General features: G+C 50.9%; 1 protein-coding gene across 2 annotated transcripts in view; it reads left to right on the top strand.

The window, feature by feature from the left end:
- DNAAF10 (dynein axonemal assembly factor 10) overlaps nucleotides 1-26,844 on the top strand; it is a 437,693-nt gene that overhangs the window by 235,446 nt on the left and 175,403 nt on the right. For both annotated transcript variants that reach the window (XM_069608145.1, XM_069608146.1), the window contains exon 5: nucleotides 13,326-13,441. In XM_069608145.1, coding sequence (XP_069464246.1) covers nucleotides 13,326-13,441 — 116 coding nt within the window. The remainder of the gene's footprint in view (nucleotides 1-13,325; nucleotides 13,442-26,844) is intronic.

Genomic DNA, 26,844 nt, shown 5'->3' on the forward strand with positions numbered 1-26,844 from the left:
GATGCCTCAGAAGAGCACACCAATGCGCCTAAGGCCCCGTTTGCGTCAAAATCACGGTGCAACCGCCTACACAGTCCAAACACCTCCCAGTAACGAGTATCGCTAAAATCGTTTCGGCAGCTAAACAGAAAGACAAGTCTAAAGACACGTCGAAACGCCCGGAAGGGTGGAAAGATTACTCTGAGAGTCTCCCATCTTTATCTAAAACTCTGTTTGAGAAATCACGACGTTCTACGGAGGAGGATAATCAGGAAGAGCCCTTTCCTCCTCTAGACTCCTCTGGCTCATCATCATGGAACGGAGAGAAGTTTGAAGGTTGCATGAACAGGCTGGAAAAGTTTGTAGACTTTTCTGAAAGGTTTGCTCCTAAGTGGCCTTTTGAGGAAAGCCCTTATACACCAATGGCTAAGTTCTAGAGGACTTCTGACTTCATGAAGAGGTCTTTGACCTTACTGATCAAGAAGGAGTTCCTATTGACCCATACTTACAAGTTGATGATTCCTTGGATGATCCTGCTGATGATCCCACCGATCAGCCCCAGGGATGGAGGGGGGGGGACAACCAGCCGGTAGATAACCCACCTTGACTATCCCCTGCCCATATCCCGGATCCTGACACCATATGTATGGACTAGCCTCCTCCCCACCATTGTGTCAGGCATCACCTGTTGATGACTAGATGGCGTTTAACACCATCCTAAAAAAAGGCAGCAGAACACTTCCAAATTGCCACACAGGAGGCAGTGGCAGATTCGGATTTTGTGGAAGACATTTTAAAGGAGAAGCCTCCTGCCAGCCAGGCTATCCCATTACTGAATTCCTTTAAGGGGCGCATTACCCTTTCATTATTAACACCCTCACAAACCAAGGCTGTTAACCCACGGGTGGAAAAAACTTTTCGGCCCTTCTACTGACCCCCTTTATATTAGGGGACATGCCACCCCGGATTCTCTGGTGGTCACGACAAGAAAGAGGGCAGGTGTCCCCTTGTCCACAGGCGAAGCACCGCCTGACAAAGAATGTAAGAAATTGTACGCTCTGGGAAAGGGAATCACTACTGCAGCAGCATACTCCACCCGCATAGCCAACAACACCACGCTGTTGGCCAGCTACTCGGATGTTCAATGGGACCTGCTGCAGGAGGGTCTAAAGGAGATCCCTGAACCAGTGCGTTCTTGCCTGCTCACAATTGTATCTGAGGGTAAGCAGGTGAACCATAACATTCTCAAGAATACTTTAGACGCTGCAGAGACAGCTGGAAGGACTTCAGCCCAGGGTACCCTGCTAAAGTGTCACGCCTGGTTGAAAAACTCGGCTTGAAACCAGAGGCTCAGGCAGCATTAATCAACAAGTGGGTGGAGGACTCCAACCTGTTCGGCAAGGCTGGAAATGGCAAAGAAGGAGCACAAGACTTTAAAGACTTTGAACCAAATTACTCAAAGACCCTTTCAACAGAGAGTGGGAGTTTCTCGCCACTCCTTTCTTGGGCAGTCCTACTCTCGCTCCCCTCGCAACCAATATGGTTCTGGGAACAATTGGTCCTCAGGACAGGGGTCTACCCCGTATCCCCCAGGGGGACAGCGCAGTGGGAAAGGAAGGGGTCATAATTCCACCCCCAGAGGCTCCCTGGCCTCCAGTTAAAAATGACTTTCAGATCCGGTTCCCCTCCCATCCCTCCCTATTAGGTGGACATATAACATCATTCCTGCATGCATGGGAGGGGATTACAACAGACAAGTGGGTGCTCAAAACCGTTGTCCATGGGTACTGCATTTAGTTCAGCCGACCACCCTATTCAGACCTCTGAGATCAAGATGCCTAACACCAGAACACCTACGGATCCTGCTGCAAGAGGTCGAGATCCTGCAGGAAAAGGGCGCTATCTAAGCCGTCCCTCTTCTATAGGCAAACAGGTGCATTTATTCAGTCTACTTCCTTGTGCCCAAAAAGGATCTCACCATGTGCCCTGTGCTAGAGTTGTGCCTAGCGAACACATTTGTCAAACCTCAAAGTTTCATATGGTAATGCTGCAGGATGTAATTGCTCTGCTGATGGGGGGGGGATTACATGGCAACATTGGACATGAAATCAGCATACCTTCATATTTCAATGTTGCCAGCACATAGGAAATATCTAAGGTTCATGATGGAGGACAAGCACTACCAATTCAAGGTCCTCCCCTTCGGCATTGCCTCAGCCCCAAGGGTGTTTACAAAGGTACTGGCAGTGGCAGCAGCACACCTGCGCAGACAATCCATCCCAGTTTATCCTTACCTCGAGGACTGGCTCATAACCGGGGATTCCTATGGAACATGCCTGTCAAATATCCAAAAGACGATGGACCTCTCATTCAGTCTAGGATTCTCCATAAACGGGAAGAAATCCAGCCTAGACCCCAGCAAAGTCCAGCAGTTTCTGGGGGCCCTAATTTGGACAGAAGACCGCATTGTCTTCCCCTCCAACGAGAGGGTCCAAAACATGTTGTTTCAGGTCCCTCAGTATGTAGCCAGTCGAGAGGTGACGGTACGCAAGGTCATGCGACTGTTAGGAATGATGGCGCCCTGTATCTACTTGGTTCCTCACGCACGTTTGCGCATGTGTCCCATGCAAGAGTGGCTCAACCGCCAGTGGTGTCAGGCCAGCGGACAATGTGACGATCTAGTGGTTGTCGGCAGCCCTCGTTCTCTCTCTGCAGTGGGGGTTAAGGGAAAACCTCTTGAAAGAGAAAACCTTCACCACCCCCGCTGTAGAAGCCACTCTCACGACGGACGCATCTCTCACGGGGTGTGGGGAGGTCACCTCCTTCAGCAGATGGCGCACAGCGTTTGGTCTCCAGCAGTAGTGTCCAACCACATAAACCTGTTGGAGCTGTTAGCGGTGTTCAAAGCACTGAAGGCCTTTCAGACAGTTGCAGGGGAAGACGGTCCAGATCCTCACGGACAGCACTACTGCCATGTACTACCTGAACAAACAAGGGTGCACTCACTCTCCAGGGCTATCCAAACTGTCCCAGAACATTAGGAAGTGGGCTCTCGAACACAACCTGTTCCTGTTGTCTCAACACGTTCAAGGGAACTCCAATTTTCTAGTGGACGTGCTCAGCCGAGACTTCCCACTGCCCTTAGAGTACAAATGGTGACTACACAAGGACATTGTCTCCAACGTCTTCGCAGAATGGGGTTTCCCAGAGATCGACTTGTTCGCAACACTACAGAATGCACAATGCGCAGATTATGCCTTTAGGTACCTTCAGAACCGATCCAAGGGGAACGGTCTCTGGATAACCTGGTCAGGGAGATTTGTTTACGCTTCCCCCGCCCCCAAATCCCGTATTCAACAAGATTGTGCACAAGATGCACGAGGAACCAGTCACAATGATATTGGTGGCCCTGATGTGGGCCCGCCAACCCTGGTTCTCCCATCTGATGGAGATATGTCTCTCTCCTCCAATGAAACTGTCTTGCCCATACATGTTATCTCAGGACAAGGGGGAAACACTTCATCCATGCCCGCAAACTCTGAACTTAGCGACCTGACTCCTGAGGTCATAGAGTTCGGGCACCTCCAACTTCCTCAGAGATGCATGGACATACTTAGAGAAGCAAGAAAGCCTAACACCAGACATTGCTACTCCAATAAATGGAAACGCTTCGTCATCTGGTGCAATTCCAAGAACATCAATCCCATTGACTGCTCCCCTAATCATATTGTGTTATACCTGACTCATCTACTTGACTCGGGTCTGGTTTTGAATTCCCTGTAGGTTCACTTAGCTTCACTCTCATCCTACACTACGTCCCAACAGAAGGTGTTGTGGTGGAAGATTCCAGTTATTAAAGCTTTCATGGAAGGGCTTAAGAGAATTCATCCCCCCATTTCTAACCCTTCCCGGATGGGACCTAAATGTGCTATTAACCAAACTTATGTGGTCTCCTTTTGAGCCTATGCATAAGGCAAGTCTCAAAGCTCTTACTTACAAGACCACCTTCCTAGTGGCAGTCACTTCTATAAGAAGAGTCTGTGAACTACAGGCCCTTTCAATTCTAGACCCTTTTGTAACAATTCAGAGATGGTGGTTTTGCTCACTCATCCTCGGTTTGCGCCCAAATGTATTTCTAAGTTCCACGTGAACCAGTCTATAGAACTGCCAACTTTCTTTCAGAACCCTACTAACGTGGCAAAAAGAATCCTACACACACTGGATGTGCACAGGGCAGTCATGTACTACCTGGAAAGCTGGAAAGAACTAAACCAATAAGAAAGACAAACCAGTTTTTCTTTTCAGTGGCAGCTGGTAGAGAAGAGGATTTTTTTTTTTGTTTCCACTCATTCGGCACTTGTGCTGTTTAGTATACAAAGGTTTCCTCCCTTGTTCCCAGCTCGGTGCATGAAGAATATAGGTCCACAAGGATCATGGTTTTCATTTTATGATTTTATTCTCATGAATCCATCAATTGATGGTATAACAAGTGGTGCCGACACGTGTTTCGACCTAATAGGTCTTTTTCTAGGCTACCAATTTAGTTTAGTTTTTTTTGGGTACATAACAATGGATACGATTACAATATGAGTCGTGCATAGTGCATGATGAGTGTAAGCTCCCCGTGTGAGGTATTCAACCATTGCAATCATTTTAACAAGGTGTCATTATCTAAACACATGATGTGGGTGTAGGGCCATTCCAAGTGAGGTGACGTGGTGTCCGATATAACATTGTGTTTTAACGAGGTTTACAAAATTTAGGTATAATCATCATATATCCAGTTACATATTTGCATATACATGTAAGTGCGACATTATAATTTTGGAACCGAGATTTTTGAACAAAAGGGAGAGAAAGATTTGTGCGAGACTGTTAGTATTGTCCTAGAAATGCATAGATTATAGGTTGGCGGTGTGTTGTAGGCAAGGCTCACCTGGTGGGTGAGAGGCAAGGGTTTGTCTTAATCTATGCTTGGTGCATGAGTGTCTGGTTGGCCCAGTTTGTCCTGGGTTGCTGGAGGTAGTGGGACTAAGTCCGCCCTGTTCTTGAGTAAGCCGAGGTCAGTGCCTGAGTGGTTAAAGAATGGAGAATGTTGGCGAGGGCTGATGCATGGTTGATTGGATGAGAGGCACAGCAGTGCGTTAGTGTGGACTATCTGACAGTGTACTCAGTGCCTCCCTGAGGGTGCTACCCCCGTGAGAGTTCATCGACGAGAAGAAGAAACGCCCGTTAAGTTCTTTACTTTTCTGAGCACCCCGGCCGGGGGATACCTTTCAGGGTTCCTCTCAAGCCGGGAGGGGCGTTGATCGCTCTGTCACCGGGATTCGCCCTGAGGTACCTGTCGGGCCTAATAATTCTACCAGAGTTTTCTCCGAGGGTCTCCGTAAGGGGCCTGTATACACCGGAGTAACTTCCGAGGCCCCTCCTGTGGGGGCTGTGTGTAGACCCTGGTCTGCTGAGTCACAGGGTACCGAAGCTTGCTCTGAGGCCTCTCTTTCGGCTTCCCTCAAAAACAAGACCGGGGTGCGCCCCGAGGCCTTGGCTGGGCTTGTGTTTACCGAACGGATGTTCGAGGCCCGTGCCGATAAGGCTATTACCGGGCCTATGCCCGAGGTCCCTCGTACAGAGGCTAAGGCTACCAACAGTTCTGAGGGGCCGGGCAGGGCCCTGTCGGTGAAAGCGGTTTCTCACCATTCCCGCTCTTGTGGTGATACCAGATCTGTTGATGGGGCAAAGAAGCAAGGTTCTTCTTTTACTGTCAGTGCAGAGGTCCTTCCTTCGAAGGCTCAGTTGGCGGTTGGTATGTCACAGAAACATTCCAGGCCTCACAGTACCGGCTCTGCCTAGATTCCTTAATGTTAAGGCTAAAATTAAGACCCCTGATCCATCGACGGGGACCGCTGCCTCACCTCCTCACGTGCCGCAATTCCCCTCAGATGAAGACAAAATGGCGGCCGTTCCCGCCACGACCACGGCGGCCATTTTAGGTACTACCCCTACAACTACGCCATCGGCCCCTGGTGTAGGGTTCGGTCCTTCGGGTGAACCTAAGGTCACTTGTGCGTATCCTTACCAGCCCGTTTATAATTGGAACGCCCGGAGGCCTCTTCCGCACAATGTTTCGTTGCCTGCAGGGGCGGCCCCTTTGATTTATGTGGATACGTCGGCGGAGGGCCCGGCGTGGCACCCTTCTCCGTTACGTCCCTGGGTTTGTCCACCTCATGAGAGGCCTCCTCAGGTTCCGAAGCAATCTCCTGAGGACGCTTTTTTCGGTAAATTTCAAGCGCTTATGCGCACAGACCCCATGAGGGAGTATTTCAAAGGGCTTTTTAAGGAAATTTGTCCACCAGCGCCCCCGGCTCCACCCGTTGCTCTGGTGGTTCTGCCGGCGCCTCCTTTGCCCGTGGTGCCTGCCCCTGCTCTTCCGCCTTTGCCACCGTTGTCCCCAGTGGACAAGGCAGTGCCTGACACGGTTCAGCAGGATCCTGACCTGTCAGATGACCCTCAAGGCGAGCAGGACAACGAGGACCTTCCCCGCTCTGTTAAAGCTTTTCATGACCGGGTACTGGACATGATGAATTTCTTAGATGTTCCAGTTCCCGAGGCACCTGCTCCACAGGAGGGCGTGCTTTCTGGGGCGTTCACCCCGTCTCCTTTGGAGCGTACCGGCCTTTTCCTGCAGAAGGATGTTTTGGAAGAAGTCTGAAGAGTCTGGGAGAAGCCACACTCAGGACTTTTTGTCAATAAAAAGATTGATGCGAGGTACAGGCTACACTCTTCGGAGGAAGTGGCCTTGTCGTCTTGTCCACCTCCCTCCTCCACAGTGGTGGCTGCGGCCACATTGCAGTCCAGACCTGCAGCATCCTCTTCCGCGACGGCTACTCCGGTCTTGGGAAGGGAGGACAAGCTCCTGGACTCCCTAGGGAGGAAGATCTTTGCCAATTCGGCCTTGCAGCTCAGGCAGGCCAATGCCGAATTGATTTTGGCGGGAGCTAACATGCGGATGTGGAAAGGTCTGTCGGAGTTTGAGGAGCACATTCCGGTCGAGAAGTTGGAAGACTTCAGAGATGGCCTTTCCGATGCCAGGGTCTTGTCCCAGGATCTCCTGGAGGCTGCGGGTCATCACGTAGACACCTCGGCTCGGAGCATGATGCTCGGGGTTGCTACCTCGAGGCAAGCGTGGTTGCATGCCACTAAGTTTTCGAAGGAAGTGTAAGACAAAGTATTGGACCTTCCATTCGATGGTAAGGAGCTTTTTCATTCGTCTACTGATGTAGAGCTCACCAAAACCAAGGATAGCACTCAGACGGCTAAATCATTGTCTGTTCTGGTTAAACCTTCCTTCAAGGCTCAAAGGCTGTTGTGGCAAGGGCGACCTTCCTCTGGTTTTAGGGGATTCCTCGACCGTAAGAATCGCAGAGTGGATACTCCTGCGGGGAATAACCGCCGTAGACAGCAGCGTACGCGGTATTTCTCCCGCTCCTCAGCCTCTTCATCAGGTTCAGGTGGCACCGCCACCGATAAACCTGCCAAATGAGGGTTTTCTGCGCTCGCACGAGACCCCGGTGGGAAGGCGCATTGCGTCTCATTGGGAGGCGTGGCAGACCATCACAGAAGACAGATGGGTCTTGTCAGTCGCTCGGGCGGGCTTCCGCTTACCTTTACCCCCTACCCCACCCCTCAACCCTCCTTTTCAGCCGTTGGGCTCGCCCTCCCTCAACGCCGAGGTTCAGAAACTCCTGGACCTCAGGGCTGTGGAACCCGTTCACTTTGGGGAGCGAGGGGAGGGCTTCTACTCCCGGCTGTTTACGGTGCCCAAACCCCAACCAGGCTGGCCTGCGCACCGTCCTAGACCTTTCCCAGTTCAACCTCTTTCTACCCCAAGAGAAATTCAAGATGATCACACCCAGCCAGATACGCTCCTCTTTGCAGATGGGCGACTGGCTCAGCGTAGTGGATCTTCAGGACGCGTACATGCATATCCTGATTTGGGCTCCACACAGGAGGTACCTCCGTTTCTCTTTGAGAGAGGAGCACTTCCAGTTTCGGGTGCTTCCTTTTGGCCTCAGCTCGGCGCCGCATGTCCTCACGAAGATGATGTCGGTGATTGCGGCCTATCTTCGTCTTCAGGGTATCCATGTGTATCCTTATTTGGACGATTATCTCTTACGCAGCCATTGTCCGCTGGTGGCAGCGGGCAATCTCCAGTCTCTCCTTCAGCTCCTGTTCCATCATGGGCTGTTGGTGAACTGGCAGAAATCCTCCATGACGGTCTCTCAGGACCTGATTTTTCTGGGTTTTCGTTGGAACACGATCGACTGCAGAGTATACCTGACCGGGGACAGATGGCAGATCTGTTGGCCACGTGTCAGATGTTTGCGCAGTCGGAGAGTATGTCGGCCTGGTGGTTCCAGAGGCTTCTGGCCCTCGTGGCCTCGTGTGTGCTGGCTCTTCCTCTTGCTCGTCTCAAAATGAGACGGACGCAGATGGCCCTTCGGAATTCATAGCGTCAGGCAGTGGACTCCGACTCCATGCGGATAATGATTCCGGATTCCATGAGAGTGGACTTGGACTGGTGGTCATCTCTCAGCAATCTGTCTGGGGGCACAGGGTTTCAGGAACCGGTCCCTATGGTGATGATCACAACGGACTCCTCCCTCCTCGGGTAGGGTGCGACATTAGATCTCTTTCAGATCTCGGTTCTCTGGTCGCCTCAGGACCAGCTCCTGCACATAAATCATTTGGAGCTTCTGCCGATTTTTCTGGCGCTCAAGGCGTTCAGACCTCTCATTGTCAACAAGGTGGTCCGCATAAGAACGGACAATGTGGTGCCAATGTACTACATAAACAAGCAGGGGGGAACGAAGTCTCCCCCTCTCGTGGATCTGGCCATTCAGATTTGGGAGTGGGCCATGCTTCATGTGGGTCCTGCTATGAGTGGGAGTTGAAGGCAGAGATCCTATCATGGATTTTCTTGCATTGGTGCGCACCGGAGGTGGACCTCTTCGCCACAGCGATGAACAAGAAGCTTCCTCAGTACGCCTCCAGAGGGGGGCTGGGAGCCTCCTCTCTGGGGGACGCACTCGAGATCCCATGGCACAACATGAGAGCTTACGCCTTCCCGCCTCTTCCTCTGGTTCATCGAGCAATTTGGAAGTTGAAGAGTTCTGTCAACTGTTCTCTTCTACTGATAGCTCTGTGGTGGCCGGCCAGGTGTTGGTTCTCAGAACTTCAACACCTGTCGGTGTGTCCGCCGATCAGGTTACCAGTAACTCCCGATCTTCACCAAAGGGAACAGCAGATGTGGCCCCCCTCCCCACAATCGCTCAGCTTGGCGGCATGGTGCCTGAGTTCAGGTCTTTAGAGCATCTGAATTTGTCTGCGGATAACATGCGTATTATCCAGGCAGCCAGAAAAGCCTCAACCAGATCTCAGTACAAGAGTAAATGGCTCAGGTTCTGTCATTGGTGTCTAGAGAAGAAATTGGATCCAAGGGGGGGGCCACGGTTGACACGGTGTTGTCCTTCGTGTCCTCCCTAGCAGAGTCAGGGGTTCATGTTCTGTCATGCAGGACTTACCTTTCAGCAGTCTCCGCTTATCTTTCTACGGATCAGTGTTCGTTTTCTCTGACTAACCCAGTGGTAAAGAGGCATTTCGCTGGTTTAACACGCCTTTACCCTCCAGTTCGTAATCCGCACCCGCCATGGGACCTGAATGTTGTCCCGACGGCGCTGTGCCATAAACCCTTTGAGCCAATGGCTACTGTGGACCTCAAGTACTTGTCTTGGAAAGTGTCCTTTTTGGTCGCCGTCACATCGGCAAGGAGAGTGAGTGAGCTCCAGGCATTGTCGGTGGAGCATCCTTTCTTGGTCTTTCACAAGGACAAGGTAGTCCTTCGAACTAATCCGGCTTTTCTGCCGAAGGTAGTGACCGAATTCCATTTGAATCAATCGATCTCCCTACCGGCCTTTTTTCCGAACCCCGCCTCTGAGGCGGAGAGGGTTCTACACTGTCTTGATGTCCGAAGAGCTCTTAAGTTCTACCTGGATAGGACTTCCGAGCTTAGAAGTTCTTCTCAACTTTTTGTGACTTTCGGCAACCCTCAAGGCAAGCAGGTGTCTTAGGCAACTATTTCTAGGTGGATTGCCGCCTGCATCACGGAGTCTTTCACTATCCAAAAGCTGAAACCTCCTAAAGGTATTCATGCGCACCTGGTGCGGGGCAAGGCAGCTGCGGTTGCTTTTCAGAAGTATGTTCCCTGGGAGTCCATCGCTAGGGCAGCTACTTGGGCCTCTCCTGCTTTTTGTAAGCATTACTGCCTCGATATGAGTTCTAGAGCTGATGCTCAGTTTGGTCAGGTGTGCTGAAGAACCTTTTTTAGTAAGGGGTATTTCCATCCACCCGTAGTTCCTGTAAGGAGTGCTTGGGAATCTCCCATAAGTATGGAGGAAAGGGGACGGGACGTAGGAGTATTACCAGGTTACTCACCGAAGTGACCACCTTACTCCTAGTCCATAGTCCCCTTTCCACCATATGCCCGCCCGCCGTCCCCTCTAATAAGGTTCCTCTGTTATTGGTAAAGGGTCTCTGACCTGGCAAAGAAAAGGACTGAGGGGGGATGCGCGGGGCGGAGCCAAGGTGGGCGGGGTTAACGCTGCGTGCCGGGCCCCACGTAGGAAAGAGAGGAAGGACACATTTTTGGAAAAAATTGGATGCTTTTTACAAAGTGCTCCGGTCCCATCCCACAGGACGGAGAGATGTCCCACAAGTATGGACGAAAGGGGACTATGGACTAGAAGTAAGGTGGTCACTACGGTGAGTAACCTGGTAATTTACAACCACTGACTTTCAGTCAGGTACCACTCCCTCGCACAACCAACACATCACCTGAAAAATGCTCCACAGCAATATCCGAAACGCTCAGCTCCACCGTGTTCCCTCCGCTTGGTCTCTTCTTCTGCCTCTGCTCCACCTCATCTCACCCGAACTGCCATCACCATCTTTGATTCTTGCAGGGTTTTTGTACACCTTCCTTAGTCTCCCTTTTTCCCCCTCCACATTGGATCCGAAATGATCAATGGAACAATGTTACCCCTCTGGTTTCTCTAGGGTTTGTTCACCGTTTTGTACCCCTGTTCCCTTTTCGCACTGTGGTCTTTTTGATGTGGCCTTTTGGAGTCCAGCTGCCAACGCTCAAGTGTAGCAAGTCTGTGATTAATAGTCAACTGCTTTGCCAGAGTAGAGGACTTTCTTTCCTCTGCAGAGGAAGCAGTTGTTTTCCATGCAGCCTGGCGAGGCCCCTCCTCTACACGGCCTTCTGGAACAAGTGGTCCTATAGAGACCGAAACAGAACTCTGGCCAGAATTGGATTCATCAGGCATTGGGTGACAGTGGTACATAGTGCATGCAACATGGCATAGACCGGCACAGGCAAAGACTGTGGCCCTCCAAACTCCAACACCTCATCTCTGGGGGCAGGATTGGCTTTGTTAAAGACCCGACTGGGCTCGTGCCCCACGCTGAGAGGGGTCCGTATCAAGACAGACTAGGTCATGCTCTGACCGTGTGAGTGTAAATAAACAGCTCTTATCTTGGTGCGACACCCAACCGTGATGGGCCACCAGCGAGACACCCCTCCTTCCTGCTCTTCTCCCCAATTTTCTTCCAGTATGTAGCCATAGCAATCAATCCACTATATTATGAAATGTATTTTTTTTCACTTCATGTCTCGTTCCTCTTATCTGACGTCCCTCTCAATACCCCATCCCCTGCCCCCCCTAGGATAGCACACCAATGTTCTCCTCAACAGCTATCCTTTTACTTTTTTCCCTAAGTGAAGGTGTATTAAGTTTCTTAAATGTATTTGGTATCGTCATTTTGCACTCCTCATTAAATCTATTAATTGAATTCCGTGGCCCTGATGTCGGGCATCCTGTCCATGGGCCAGGCTTGCTTTCTTTCCCTTCCACATGCTACAGTGCTTGTTCCATTTACTCTTTTGAAGTAGTTCTATAAATTTCACCTTTTTGCTCAAACATGAGGAAGAAGGGGTTGCCCCATCAATAATCGGCTATTTGCTCCATTAGCCATGTGGTTAGTGGCTTACACTCTCTCCTTGTGTGGGGGGTGTGGGGACATTGCAGAAAGATCTTGGAACATACGCATTTTACGTTCCTTGTAGTGTGTGCCACACCAGAGAACTCGGTGGCAACTCAGAGAGGAATAGGTTAGCAAGGGGAGCGAACCGTCAAGCCACATACAGCATGGTATAAAATGACCTAGCAAGGTATGATAAAGCATAGAAAAACCTACTCCTAGCAGAGCATGAAAAGGCATAACAAGGGGAAACAGTTTTCTCTCCGCGCAACACTCATACCACTGGCCTAAAAACAACTGCCCCCTGGCTTGCAGTCACATTGCACAGGAAGTAACCCAGATCAGGTTTACTTAATCCATTCAAACCATTGCTGCAATATTCCTTCTGCAATAACTGCCCCCTGCCCCACCCCCAGGCCCGCTGTCTACTGAAAAGTTCCTCTGTTGTAACATTTTTACAAATATACATTCTCAAAATCCCTCACTTTTCTCTCTAACTCTGGCCCTGTTAACGTGTAATTTGATAGAATGGCAGTTATTGCAGATCCAGGTGTGTTTCAGACAGGGCATAAATCAGTTAGTGGGTCGTGGGAGGATGTTCTTAGCCCACAAACGATGTAATGTTTGCATAGTTCTCCATTTCTTCTTTAGTTATTGCATTTTCCACACATTACGAATGGTGTGGGCTTATGCTTTTATGTAAAGAAGTTATCAAAGGTGTGCAAGAAACATTATTTGTAGGTAGTCCTTGGTGAGCCATATCATGTATAAGACAGAAGGACTGACTATATTTGATCCGCGGTAAACATTTCAACTCGCAAGCCACTGGAAAGGCATATGTCACTCACCCTATGACATGAATCCCAGTAACCCTCGGGCATACGCCACCGTTTGTGACTTTACAAGAGTACATTCTCACACTCAAATGGCTACTGGCGAGGGTTAAATTGCTTACAGGATTTCAGTTTTTACACATTGGAAGCATCTCTATCCATTTCCATGAAATGTTAATGAAAACTCTGACAACTGATAAGGCATTAGCAATGTGTGATTTTTTATTATATTGACTACCAATGATGATATGGTTCATTCTTGCAATGTTTAATTACATCTCATTGTCAAGTATTTGTTCTAACCATTAGAACATAACATCCACTCTCTCAAATAGATTACGCTTGTTCAAATTGCTTTAGTCACCTTTTTCTGATTCTGCAGTGACTTCATAAATTATAGTTCTTATCCTCCAGGTCATGCTTGCAATCAACAAGAACGTGTTGTGTGCGCGGGATATGACAATGGCGATATTAAGCTGTTTGACCTAAGGACCATGGCACTGCGATGGGAAACTAATATTAAGAACGGGGTAAGGAGCCAGAATGGTGCGTATGGTGCTTTGTTATTATTTAGACCTGCAACTTTTTTTCCAGCCCTTAGTCATATATAACATAATTGTAGCAGTGGAAGGACTGTTTGTTTTCCTTTTGTTTGCTGTAAACAGCTGATCTGTCGTCGCCACCAGATGTGATAAAGAAGCACCATCCATGCCCCAGATGTTTTGCAGTTCCTGCCTATGAACATAACCATGGGGGTGCTCTGTGAAGGGTTCATATAAACCTGGAGGGCAGTGTTATTTAGTAGGAACGCTAGAACTTAAAAGTGGGTCTTTGGCCTATATGCATCATTTCTCCAGCATGGGGTCTGGCATGGATTCACATGCTCATGAATATTCCCCGTCGTCAGGCTGGGAATCCTCGGTAAAGAAAAATCAGTATCAGTTTCGTTTCTGATCTGTCTTTCGTAGTAGTAACCAATCACTGATCTCTGCGTCATACTGACCACAGCCAATGACTGCCATCTCCCTAAGCCCCGCCTCTGGCAGCCATCTTCAGATTTGGTAGCACGTGAAGTGGCAGTATATGACCAAGTGAAGAGCCGCAGAGGGGTAGGCGGGAGGGTTCGCATGTGATTCCATGCCAGACCCATGCTGGAGAACAACAGTTACAAGTAAGTAACTTGTTCCTTCTCCAGCATGGGGTCTGGCATGGATTCACATGCTCATGAATAAAAGAATACATAGCAGTACACACATGCACAACCACGGGAGGTGGCAACAGGCTCAACATTAAGCAAAACAACAACTCAACATTAAGCATCTCTTACCTTCTCACCAGGCTCACCTTAGGCGAACAGGTTGCGCAGCACTGCTTGGCCGACCCTGGACTCCTCCCTGGAATCCCGGTCGACGCAGTAGAATTTCGTGAAGGTGTGCGTCGACCTCCACGTAGCAGCCCTGCAGATGTCCAGCAGGGGCACACCAGATAGGAACGCCGTGGTAGCTGCGATCACTCTGGTGGAATGGGCTCTCGGACGGCCGGGCAGCGGTCGGTTTGCCAACCGATGACAGTACATGATACAGCCGGAGAGCCATCTGGAAATGGAAGCCTTTGAGAGAGCCTTCCCCTGATTGACAGGTCCAAAGTTCACAAAAAGTTGTGACGTCTTCCGAAAACTCTTTGTGCGGTCCACGTAGAACTTCAGCCCTCTAGCCACATCCAGCGAGTGCAAAGTCCTTTCAGCTGGCGACGAAGGCGACAGGAAGAAAACAGGCAACACCAAGGGTTTGTTGAGGTGGAAGTCCGACGGCACCTTGGGCATGAAGGAGGGGTGCGTCCTGAGCACTACTTTCGTGTCGTGAAAAGTCAAGTACGGGGGCTTGCAGGAAAGGGCCTGGATCTCTCCCACTCGTCGTGCGGAGGTGATGGCCACAAGAAACGCTGTTTTCCACGACAAGAACTTCAAAGGAGCTGAGTGCAGTGGCTCGAACGGAGGTCCCATGAGCTTGGTCAGCACCACGTTAAGCTCCCACGCCGGGGCCGGAGCCTTCACCGGCGGGAACGATCTGAACAGTCCCTTCATGAATTCTTTCACCAGACAATGAGACCACAAAGACGTCCGTCCCGTGGTTCTGGTGTATCGGGAGATCGCGGCAAGATGAATCTTGATGGAAGCGTGCACCAGTCCAGCCTTGGCCAGTGTCAGTAGGTACGGCAGTACTTGAGGAGCCGTAATCCGTAGAGGGTTAATCTTCTGTGCATGGCACCAGACAGAGAACCTCTTCCATTTGTGTCCATAGCATTTAAGAGTTGAGGACGCCCTGGCCTTTGCAAGAACCTCTCTGCAGTCGGCCGGTACTTCGTAACCTCCAAACTCTAACGCTGCAGGAGCCAGGCCTGCAAGTTCAGCGACTTCGGGTCCTGATGGAGGAGGGCGCCTCCTTCCCTGGAGAGAAGATCCACGTCCACTGGCAGCTTGATTGACGGGGACGCTGACAAGTCCAGAAGGTCCGGGAACCATATCTGCCTCGGCCACGCAGGTGCGACGAGGATCATCCTGCACCGTGACCTCTTGAGCTGGTTGATGAGCCGGATCAGCAACGGCAATGGAGGGAACGCGTATAGAAACAGGCCCTCCCAGGGGAACGAGAAAGCATCGCCCATGCTCCTCGGCTGGGGAAACCTGCTGGCGAACCTCCGGCACTTGGAGTTCGTCGTTGTCGCGAACAGATCGATCTGGGGAGTGCCCCACCGTCAGAAGAGGCGGTCCACTAGATCATGTCGTAGTTCCCACTGATGGTACGAGCGCAGCTCTCTGCTGAGCGAGTCGGCGATGGTGTTTTTTATTCCTGCTAGATGAAACGGCACCAGAAACATCCCTTGGGTGACGGCCCAATGCCACAGATCCTGCGCCTCCTTGGACAGGGCTGGGGATCTGGTACCGCCCTGCTTCCTGATGTAGAACATGGTGGTGGTGTTGTCGGTGAAGATCCTCACCACCTTGCCCTTGAGGGACGGAAGAAAGGACCTGAGGGCCCAAAACACTGCCCGGAGCTCCAGGATGTTGATATGGAGGGACTTCTCTGTCGGAAGCCAAAGGCTTCTCGCGTGCAGATTTTCGGTGTGCGCTCCCCACCCTTCCAGGGAGGCATCCGTGGTCACTGTCTTCTGGTGGCCCGGGGTCTGGAAGTCCATGCCCGCCGTCAGAAGCGCGCGGGTGCCCCACCACCGGATCGCTCGTCGGAAGCTCTCGTCAAGTGTGATCCTGTCCTCGAAGCTGCCCGTCGTCTGAATCCAGCGAGCGTCCAGGAACTCCTGTAACGGTCGCATCCGAAGCCTGCACAGGCGGATGAGATAAATGCAAGAAGACATCATTCCGAGGAGGGATTTGATGGACCTCACCCTGGCCGCGTCCGCAACCAGCATCCGCTGCACCTTGCCCAAGATGACCCTCGTCCTTTCCTCCGACGGAGAGGCCAGAAGCGCCACTGTGTCGAGTTTCGCTCCCAGCAACAGTGCGTCTTGCGCGGGCACCAGTTGGGACTTAGCGTAGTTTATGGAGAATCCCAGGTCCGTGAGTAGTTGGACGGTCCTCGCCGTGTGCTCCGCGGCGAGTTCCCTTGTCTTTGCTCGGATGAGCGAGTTGTCCAAGTAGGGGTAGACGTGGATCCCCTCCAGGCGCAATCGCGCCGCCACCGGTGCGAGGCACTTGGTGAACACCCTGGGTGCCGACCTCAATCCGAAGGGAAGGGCTCTGAACTGGTAGTGATGCCGTTGGACCACAAATCTGAGAAACTTTCGGTGTCCCTTTAGGATGGGGATATGGAAGTAAGCATCCTCCAAATCCAACAACGACAGGAAATCGCCCTCCTCCAGCTGACCCAGGACGTGCTGGAGGGTGACCATCCGGAACTTCTGTGCCTTGATGAATTTGTTCAGTCGTCGTAGGTCCAGGATGGGACGCCATCCTCCTGTCTTCTTCTTCACAAGGAAGTATCTTGAGTAAACTCCGGAGCCCCGAAGCCTCTTTGGGACGAGCTCGATGGCGCCTTTCTTGAGCATCGCCTTTACCTCCAAGAGAAGTTGAGGGACGTGATGTTCCTTCCTGGCCACGGGGGACACATGCGGGCACTTCTTTAGAAACTCGAGCGCGTGACCCTGGGCCAGGGCGTCCAGCACCCAACGGTCGGTGGAGATGGACTCCCACACGCTGATGAAGTTCGCCAGCCGGCCTCCCACCGGGGTGCTTCGGTGGGGGCCCGACTCCACGGCCGGTTCAGTCCTGCTTCGACAAGGCTTTGCCGCCTTGTCCTCCCTGGCGATGACGGCAGGGTCCGCCCGACTTGCCTCGTCCCCTGTAGGCTTCCTGTGACGACGAATGGGCCGCTTGACGATAGGTGGAAAATCCGCCGCCGGAACCTTTGGAGGCACCCTGCTTGCCTCCAGCGCTCCGAAAGGGCGGCCGTCGTTGCTGGAGAACACCAAGAGCCCGGGCCGTCTCCGTGTCCGTCTTGATGGCTTGTAGGGAATCGTCCACTGTTTTCCCAAACAGGTTGCTCCCGTCGAACGGCATGTCCAAGACTCTGGTCTGCACGTCCTGCCGGAAGACCGTTGCCTTGAGCCATCCACGCCGTCTAAGGCACACGCCGTTGCCCAACTGGCGAAACCCAGTGTCAGCGATGTCCGTCGCTATCGTAATGCGTGGTCCGACGCCACTTCTCCTTACTGCAAGATCTCTAGGGCCTCTGCCCTCTTGTCGTCTGGTAGGAAGTCCAGCAGGGGGGCAATCCCTTCTCGCAAGTGGATGGCTTCTTGAGGAGGGCGAGACCCTCATCCCAGATATCGTCCAGTAGAGGTACAGCGAGGACCGTCTTCCTCTTGGTCTCGCGCCATTGATAAAGGAAACCATCCTTCTTCTTCTCTTCCGGGCAGAGCTGGAAAAGCTCGGATGCCCTGGCGATCATGGCATGAAACGATCCAATCTCGTTGGGCGGGGAAGCCCGGGGAGGAGGTGACGACGGGAGATCCTCGTCGTCTGTACCCGTCGCGGCCGTGTCCATCCCCTTATCATCCCCACGGGTTGTGGAAGGGGAGGAGGGCTGAGCAGGGCGCGATGGTTGAAAAGGAGGTGGAGGAGGAATCCTTCTTCTCTTAGGAGGCGGGCTCCCAGAAGGGCCTGGCTCCGGGTCCCCCGTCGGGAGCGGTTCCTCCATTGGTGGTAACGGCAATCTCGTCCTAATCTCCGAGCATAAGGACTGTATAGCCACCAAAATGGCCGCCGAGTTGTCTAGCGGCACCGGTTGAGGGCATTCCGACGGGCTGTCAGGAGCCTTGTCGGCACCCTCGACGTTCTCGTCGTCTCCGACGTCGGGGTCCCTCCCGACGGGCTGGTCGTCTTCCACGCCAACACCGTGGATTAAGACTTCGATCAGCTCCTCTCCAGAGGTTGAGGCCGGATCCACGATGACCTCCTGCCCCCCCCTTTTTCTTCTCTGTCGGAGTTTTCACAGGGGTCCTGTCGATGGGCATGAAAGAGGACTCCCTCCGCGGTGGCAGGGAGACTCTGGGCCCCGAGGTCGCCTCCACTGCTGTAGCCTCCACAGGCTGAGCCAGGGCCGCCGCGATGTCTCGATAGAGGCCTTGGCATGGTGGATCAAGGCTTTCACCACCTTAGGTGCGCTCACCGCCTTCTCCTTGGGGGGAGGGTCACCGCCTCGCTCCCCCTCCGATGGGGCCTTTGAACTCGACCGGGGTCTCTTCAGGAGCTTCGCCGGGTGCTCGGCCTTCCTCTTACCCGAACCAGAGCGTTGGCTCATGGTTGATGGTGCCGGGGAGGATGCACCCTGCCTGGCACCCGTAGAGCCCGACCGTTCGGCGCTCCCGGTGCCAGCGGGCTCGCGGTGCTTGGCCTTCTGTTGGGCCCTCGTCGCCGGGGCACCCTCAAAGGTCTTAGAAGACCGCTCAGACTTCTTCTTTTTCTCGCCTGACGGGCTCTTCCCTTCCAGCCAGTTGGCGAAACACAGATGACGGTCCTTCATGGTCCGCTCCGACATATTGCCGCAAAACGCAGTCCTTCTCCACGTGCGTCTAGTCCTCATGCAGGCAGTAGAGGCAAAGGGAGTGTTCGTCCTCCTTAAAGACATTCTGAAGCTGGCACCCAGGGCAGACCCTGAACAGCTTTCCGGGCGTTGAGCTTCCCTTCTCCTGGGCCATGTCCGCGATGGGCCTGAGACACTTCTGGAGCCCTCCAAAAGCGTGGCTCGACGAAATCTTCACCCTTGAGGGGCGTAGAAGAATCCGACACGGGTCCCCGTTGATCGGATAAAGAAACGGTGGAGCTTGAGGCTCATTTGTCCGAAAAAGAGAAAAGTTTCCTATGAAAAAAACGCGAAAAAAGCACTAAAGCTGGAGAGCAATAGCACGAGGATACCAACACTTGAACGTGCAGTAAAAATCGGAAGATGGCTGCCAGAGGCGGGGCTTAGGGAGATGGCAGTCATTGGCTGTGGTCAGTATGATGCAGAGATCAGTGATTGGTTACTACTACGAAAGACAGATCAGAAACGAAACTGATACTGATTTTTCTTTACCGAGGATTCCCAGCCTGACGACGGGGAATATTCATGAGCATGTGAATCCATGCCAGACCCATGCTGGAGAACAACAGTTACAGGTAAGTAACTTGTTCCATATGCATCATATTGTGCTGTGACAGAAGTCTGATCAGTCACCTCCAGCATAGCCAGTGGCTGTGCATTGTAAGTGGTAAACTAAGATTCAAGTGCTAGTCTACCTGAGGATGCATTGGAATATGACCAGCCCTCATATGATTCTCCAGATACAACTAATTATGGTTGGGAAGAATTTCTGCATTGTAATGTATTTTACCATTTGTAAAGCACCTTTTCCCCATTGGTACGGCCTCTGTAGATGGTACATTGGTGCTGTAGATGAACGGCCTTAGGGGACCAAAGTCCAAGGTATGGGAGATTTGGCAGAGGAGTTTAGAATGTTTGTGTGTGTGCATTTAAGCCAATACGAAGGTCGGTAGTGGTGGCCAAGTCCCTGCTCGTGACCCATGTCGAGCTGGCTTGTGGAGGGCTGCTGTGTCTGGAGAGTATGCAAATGCAGGAGACTGATTGTGTCCAGCTAGAATGTAACATAGCTGCATTCTAATGGCGGAGGTGTTTTCTTGAAATGGTGTATGATAACAGATGTGCGCGGGTGAGTGGCCAGCCCTGCGGCTATCTTCCAGCGTCATGGAGTGCGATACGTGCCTGTGTTATCTGGCTAGATTCTTAGTTTCATAGACGTGCCACAGATTCTATCCTGCGGTTTGCAGTATATTCTCTCCATGTTTAGTACATTCTATATGGGGTTAATTGCTGCCTCCGCCTATCTGACAGGGGGTCAGGATGTGGGGGGGGGCCAGGTCTTGAGGGTTTTCCCAAAGCCATGGTGATCCTTTAGGTTGCAGATGCTATGGGGAATTGCATTCCAGATTGTGGGATCTTGGGAGGAGAATGAGGCACCAACGGCCCCCTGTTCTTGTTGATTTGCAGGAAGGGATGACAAGGAGTGCAGAGCCTGATTGCAAGCGTCTATTGGGCTGTTAACAGGTGAGCTTTTGTTAGAGGTATTGAAGGCACCCACTCATACACGTGTCCTCGTAAAAATACAAAAGTAAAGATACCGCCATATCAGGGAATGCGGCCAAGAGAGTTGCAAGGATGACAAAGTTTATAATAATAATAATACATGGCATCAAAGAACTTTGCTGCCCGAGAGCGCTCTGCCAAAAATTACACAGGCAGCACATTATAAGAAACGATTTCATCATGAATGGCGGCATCACATACAGTAGAAAATCACAGTGCGGATTGGAGGGGCCATATGGCACAGCCTTCTCTATAGGGGATGCCAGGCTCTAATTGGCCGATACATCCCAGTCGATGTGGTGGCAAGTGGGTCAGCTGGGCTCATCTCAGCGGTGAAGGTCAGGGAGAACAGATGATGCATAACGAACAGTCTAAACTAAACAACAGGAACTGATAATACAAGAATAATGCAGAACTTAAAATCCTTGCATGAATCGGGGTGCTTAGAAAAAATTGGCTAATATATTGGCATTCTGACCGCTACATTGAGGGCTTCAAAGATACCAGGGTTCCCGCTACCAGGTGTCTCCCGCTGGGCGTTTGATCTACTGTTTACTTTCTCTGGTGCCTCATGATACGCACAGACATGTGTTGCTTTGGGGAGAATATACTGCTGTGTGGGATTAGAATTGTGGTGGGTGTCCTGGACTGGTCAAGGCAAGGGGGTGAGATGTGTATCTCCATGAAAGGGATTGTGGGGTCAGTACTGGTGGACCCTGGCCTCGTGGAGTGGGGATCGAGAGGGCACAGGCATTTTAGTCCGATGGATGGGCACTTATGCTGGGGCCTGTTTCGGTCTCACGCTCTGCAGAGAGCACATTCTGTGGAAACTAAACTAAACAATTACAACAGTAAATGACTGGACTTCCGTGAGAACAAGGCTCATGCAGAGCAGGTCTGGGGTGGCGATGGCTTGGGCCTTCTGTGAGACATGCTGGGGAGGGCTGCAGGCTGCAGAGGGATGGCGTCTGCTCTAATACAAAATGGAGTCTGTTCTTAGAGGTGTAGACTGCGTTAGTCGTATAAGTCTCTGTTATATCATAGACGTACCTGAGGGGTGGGTGTCTCTTCCCCCTTGGCCTACACGTAATTTATTTACAGCAGGAAAGACGAGGTGGGTGGTATAGGACCATCTCCTTCCCAACAGTATTCTGGACCCGTCTTGTGCAGGGCATGGTGAGTGATGCACATGGTTTTGAAAGTGGATCGTTGCCCGACAGGGAGCCAGTGGAGGACACGCAGGGTGGTTCTGATGTGTTCTCTGGGTTCCAGGGGCTAGGATGACACATTTGAGCTTTGAGTTCACATGCAGGGGCACCACGGTAAAGAGAGGAAGTGTAGTCTAGGCGGGAGAGGATGATGGTCATAATTGCTATTACTCTGTGAGGGTAAGAGAGGTAAGGGAGGATGTGTCTGAGAATGCAGAGGTGTAGATAGCAAGAATTAGAGGTAATGTGTGAAAATGTCAGATCTGCGTCCTTTGGTGCATCCCAGGTTCTTTACTGAGAGGGGGCGGCAGCGGAATGACCGCTTAGGGAGGATGGCCAAGTGGTGGGTTGAGGGAAGAGTGCAGTCTTCCCACAGATCATGATTTTGTTTTTTCCAGGGTTGGGGAGATGGTTAGCCGTCATCTAATGGTCGATTTCTAGGAGGCGAGGTCTTGATGAAGAATGAAAGAAGTCTTGGAGATCTTGAATATGATTTGGGTGTCACCTGCATAGTTGTAGCAGGTTAGGTCATGTGAGTGAATAAGAGCAGGGAGGGGCCTCAGGCAGAGTGGCTAGGGAGACACCTTGTGCTACCCCGTTGGTGACGGCACGGGGGGGGTTGAGGAGAAGGGAGGAAGGAGGGTGATTTGTGATCTCCTGGCCTGGAAGGAGGAATCACACCTTAATGCTGTGTCCCTAATGCCGAAAGAGTGGAGTCTGTACTTGAGGATGCAGTGGTGGATGGCGTCAAAGGCTGCCGAGAGGTTGAGGAGGTTAAGTGCGGCACATCCTTCTGCGTCCGTGATTCTCTTGAGGTTATCCCAGTTATCCCAGATGGCGACTAGGGATGATTCAGCTCTTTAAAGGGGTCTGAAGTCTGACTGGGCGGGCTCAATGAGGAGGTTAGATTTGGTGAAGAGGCAAAGCTTGGGAGTAAGCTGTTCGGTCAATATGTTTGGCTATGAAGCAGTTGTTAGTGATGGGTCTGTAGTTGGCCGAAAGGAGGGGGTTTAGGGAGGGTTTTCTGAGCAGGGGTTTGTTGTGTCTTGAAAGCTGCTGGTAATACCCTTGAGGCGAGAGAGGAGTTAATAATGGATCTCGCGATGCTGCCTGCATAGGTTGTGGAAAGGATATTTTTAACGAGGGCGGGAGGGCATGGATCTCCTGGACTGGTGGCTATTAGCAAGAAGCATCAGAAATTCTGGTCGAGATGGGTGAGGAGAAGTGTAGGTAAGTGTAGGTAGGTGAACGAAGAAATGAACGTCCTCAAGGTAGTACTACTGACCCTATTGTATCTCTACCCATGTATCTCTACCCATTGTTCCTCCACCTCTGCTGCCACCCCCCCATTCCTGTTGTTCCGTCTGCACCAGCTCCCCCTGTACCCTTGACACAATTTCCTCCATTGCCAACAGAGCATGAGCTAGCGGCTGCTGCAGGAGGCAGTACTGCAGAGGTGGGGCCTGTGCTGAAAGGAAGCACCAGAGTAACACGTAGTATGGTTAGTAGCGAGAGGAAAGAACAGCTGAAAGAGTGGGCAGAGATGTTTATTGAAGGCAACGATGAGGGATCCGTGCAGAGTTCCATGCATGACTTTAAGAAGCTTGGCAAACAGGTTTTGTTAGACTGCATGGGGTAGTATCTTGTAGAGGAATGGAAAAAATGGACTGGTACAGTGCCACCGCAGGAGTTGCGAGATTTAAATGTTTTTTTCCCGAATGCGGAATGGTGCATCGGAAGTACAAGAATATGTAGGCCGGCTATTTGTGTTTAAAAGTGAGCTGGATCTATTAACTGAAGAAAAGAAGAAAGGGAAACAGGTAGTGCCATATGTTCAGCAACAATTTCTTCCGCCATTAAAGCCTGTTAGTGAAGAGATGAAAATGTGTACGCGCGAGGCGCTTAGATGGATTACAGACGCTACCATTACCCCTATAGAAGTGCATGATACGTTTAGCGGGTATACACTAGAGATGCAAAGAATGGTATTACAGGTAATGGTTGAGTATTTGCAAGATGAGTGTTTGAGAAAAAATTCTGGTCTCTTCCCCACCACCACCCCGCCACTCCCCCCACCCCCTCGATTTAATGACAATATACAAGAGAGCATTTTTGCCTGAAACTGGAAAGGCAGCCCTTTCTCTCGATTTAGGCCTATTGCTTGGTAAGCGAACAGCTGAGGAAGCACATAGTTTATAATTCCCCATGAGAGAAGTGCCCCCTACGTTTGTCCCGAAAGTAGAGATAGCTGCCACTAATAGAAACCCAGCGCAGGTGATAAAAGCCCATTACACGGCACAATTCGTGCATGTCCCTTTTTCAAGACAGGAGGTAAATAACATAAAGCAATCGATCCCTGATCTTAGAAAAAATCCTGCAGGATTTTATAAAGAAATTGAGTCTGTTTTGAATTCGTCTGTTTTTACAATTAGTGATATTGACCTATTATTTCCCGTGATTCTTCCCGTTGACATATGGAAACAGATGAGGAATACAGATGACATTGGTATTTTGGGTGATACATGGCAAAATTTGATTATAAGTGATGCCGACAGAAAAGCTGGTGAAAAACCACCGGTCATGTTGGCCTTAACAGCTCGGATAGTACAGAAATTGAAAATTTTTGTACCTGAGAGAAGGATTGTGTGGGACAAGTTAACGGCTTGTGTGCAGGGTAAAGATGAAGATGCAACAGATTATTTTAATCAATTTGAAGAAGTATTCGCAGATTTCAGTGATCAAGATTTGAGTACTGAACCATGGAAGAGGTTGTTTAAGTATGTACCAGGGTTGTCACCAAAAATTCAGAATTTAATAACATCCGAGAGTGCATTTATTTATTTATTCACATTTGTTAAGCGCACAGCAGCGCTTAGGCATTGTGGCGCTGGTTACAGTCGTGTTTAAATCTTAGTTACAGTAGACACGTAAACACATACCGCAGGAAGTGGCATTGGTTACAAAAGGTGCAGAAGGCAAAGTAGTAAGCAAGTACAGACAATGAACTATCAGCTAATTGAAGAGTGTAGTTTTTAGATTTTTGCGGAAGGCATGGAGAGAGGTTTCAGATCTGAGGGCTGTGGGGTAGCGTGTTCATAGCTTGGGTGCCAGGTAGGGGAATCCTATTCCTCCTGCCTTTTCCCTAGCATGGCAAGCAAAATCAGAGTGAAGTGTTACACATGGCACCATATTATGAGAACAGAGTAAATGCAGAGTTGGAGAAAGAAATAAGGGACAAAGGAAATTTGAAAACAAGGGTATTGATGCAGCAAGTAGCAAACAATAACATAGGCGGTGGGAATGCACAGACAAGATCTAATTTCTCCAACATGCAAGGGGTCCAATTGGACTGAATCAATGTGCCTATTGTAAACAAGAAGGGCATTGGCGAGCACAGTGCCCGCAGATGCAGAATCGGAATGGGAATTTCTTGAGAAGACAGAATAGAGGTCGCCCGGGAACACAAGAACAGAATAGAAACATAAGAGCGCCACAAAGCCAGAATAACCAGGGGAATCCTAATCGGAATCGGAACCAGCAGCAGCGGAATAGTACGGTAGATGGAAATGTTTTCCATAACCAGGCCAATGCATACTATTCTGGCGACTTTACATCTGATGATGCATTATTTTACTAGGACAGCCCAAGACAGGGGTTGGAACAAGTGTCTATTCCTACAGACCAGAAAGGGCCCTACTGTCACCCGCAGGTGTTCCGACTGGCGGCTTCTTCCGCGCTGGGTTTTGGGACGTAGGTACGGGAGGTACTAGTCCCTCCTTTGTGTCCGTTACTTTTTCCTCCTTGTAGCGCGGGGCCGCTTGGAGTATATCTTCTCTCCCGGCCCAGCGGTCCCTGCGTTGCAACTATCCTTTGGAAGCTCTCGCTCTTCCGGGTTTCTTCGCTCCTGCCTCGCTCTGTCCAGGCTTCTGTCACTCGCGCCCTCCAGCTAGTGCTCCTCTTACCTTCTCTCTCCTCCAGTTTTTCTCTGCTGCCGCCGCGCCTCGGCGGTTACTGTTTCTCTTCTTTTGTGGCCCCGTCCTCGCGGATAGGCGCCACCCCTTTCCCTACGCTTTTTCTTTTCTCTCTCCACTACTTGTCTGGCGCTTTTCTCTATTTCCTACCTCTCCTCTGGTCCTCGCCCCGCTTGTTGCATTGGCTGGTGGGCGTTCCGTGGAGCCCTGTCCTCCGGCTCCCCACTGCAGGACTCCCCTGTTCCGCTTCAGTGTTGCCTTCAGTTACTCATACGGATCCAGTCTATTACCTACCTCCTACTCATCTGAAAGTCTACTTTCCGCTGGAACTACGCCTTCCGTGCTACAGACCAGAGGAGTCCAAGGGTTTTTCCCCAGTCAGGGTTTTTCCCCTATTTCGGCTTGGTTCCGGAAGGGAGGTCCTCGGACAGCTGTTCTCCTCAGCGGTCACGGTGGCCTCCCTCCGTGACGAGCAAGCTCATCGGAAAAAGGAGAAGGATTATCTACTTCGACGGCGTCTGCAGGACCCCGACAGCAATTCCGGCAGTTCAGGTGAGGAGAGCTCGACAGAAGGGGGGAGAAAAGGGAAACCAGGCACTTAAACTGTCACACCTACATAGAAATGAAGGTTGGGAATAGGGAGCACACTTTTCTAGTGGACACAGGTGCACAGAAATGTTCAATTGACCTTCACCTGGTTCCAGATATACCACTGTCAGGGCAAAATAACGTTTCAGTAGGGTTTGCAGGTACACCAGTATTTAGTCCTGTGTCACAGTCAGTACCCATAACACTAGATCCATTCACTGAGTCTTGCCCGTTTCTTTTGACACAAAATTGCGGGGAAAATGTATTGGGTTTAAATTTGTTGAAAAAATTGAGTGCGGTTATTCATTGTTCTCCTGATGGAGTGTATTTAACTATATCACCACAAAAAGCTCCAGTATCACAATTTTTGTCCAGACCATTACTGACTAAATTAAGTAGTGTACCAACTTGCATATGGGCGATGAATGATAATCATGTTGGCTGTTTGAAGATAGAGCCGGTAAAAATTGTTTTAAAGGAAGGAATTACATTACCATGCATTCCACAA

The sequence above is a fragment of the Ambystoma mexicanum genome, chromosome 4q (genome assembly GCF_040938575.1).
Source record: "Ambystoma mexicanum isolate Mex_15411 chromosome 4q, UKY_AmexF1_1, whole genome shotgun sequence".
Lineage (NCBI taxonomy): Eukaryota > Metazoa > Chordata > Amphibia > Caudata > Ambystomatidae > Ambystoma > Ambystoma mexicanum.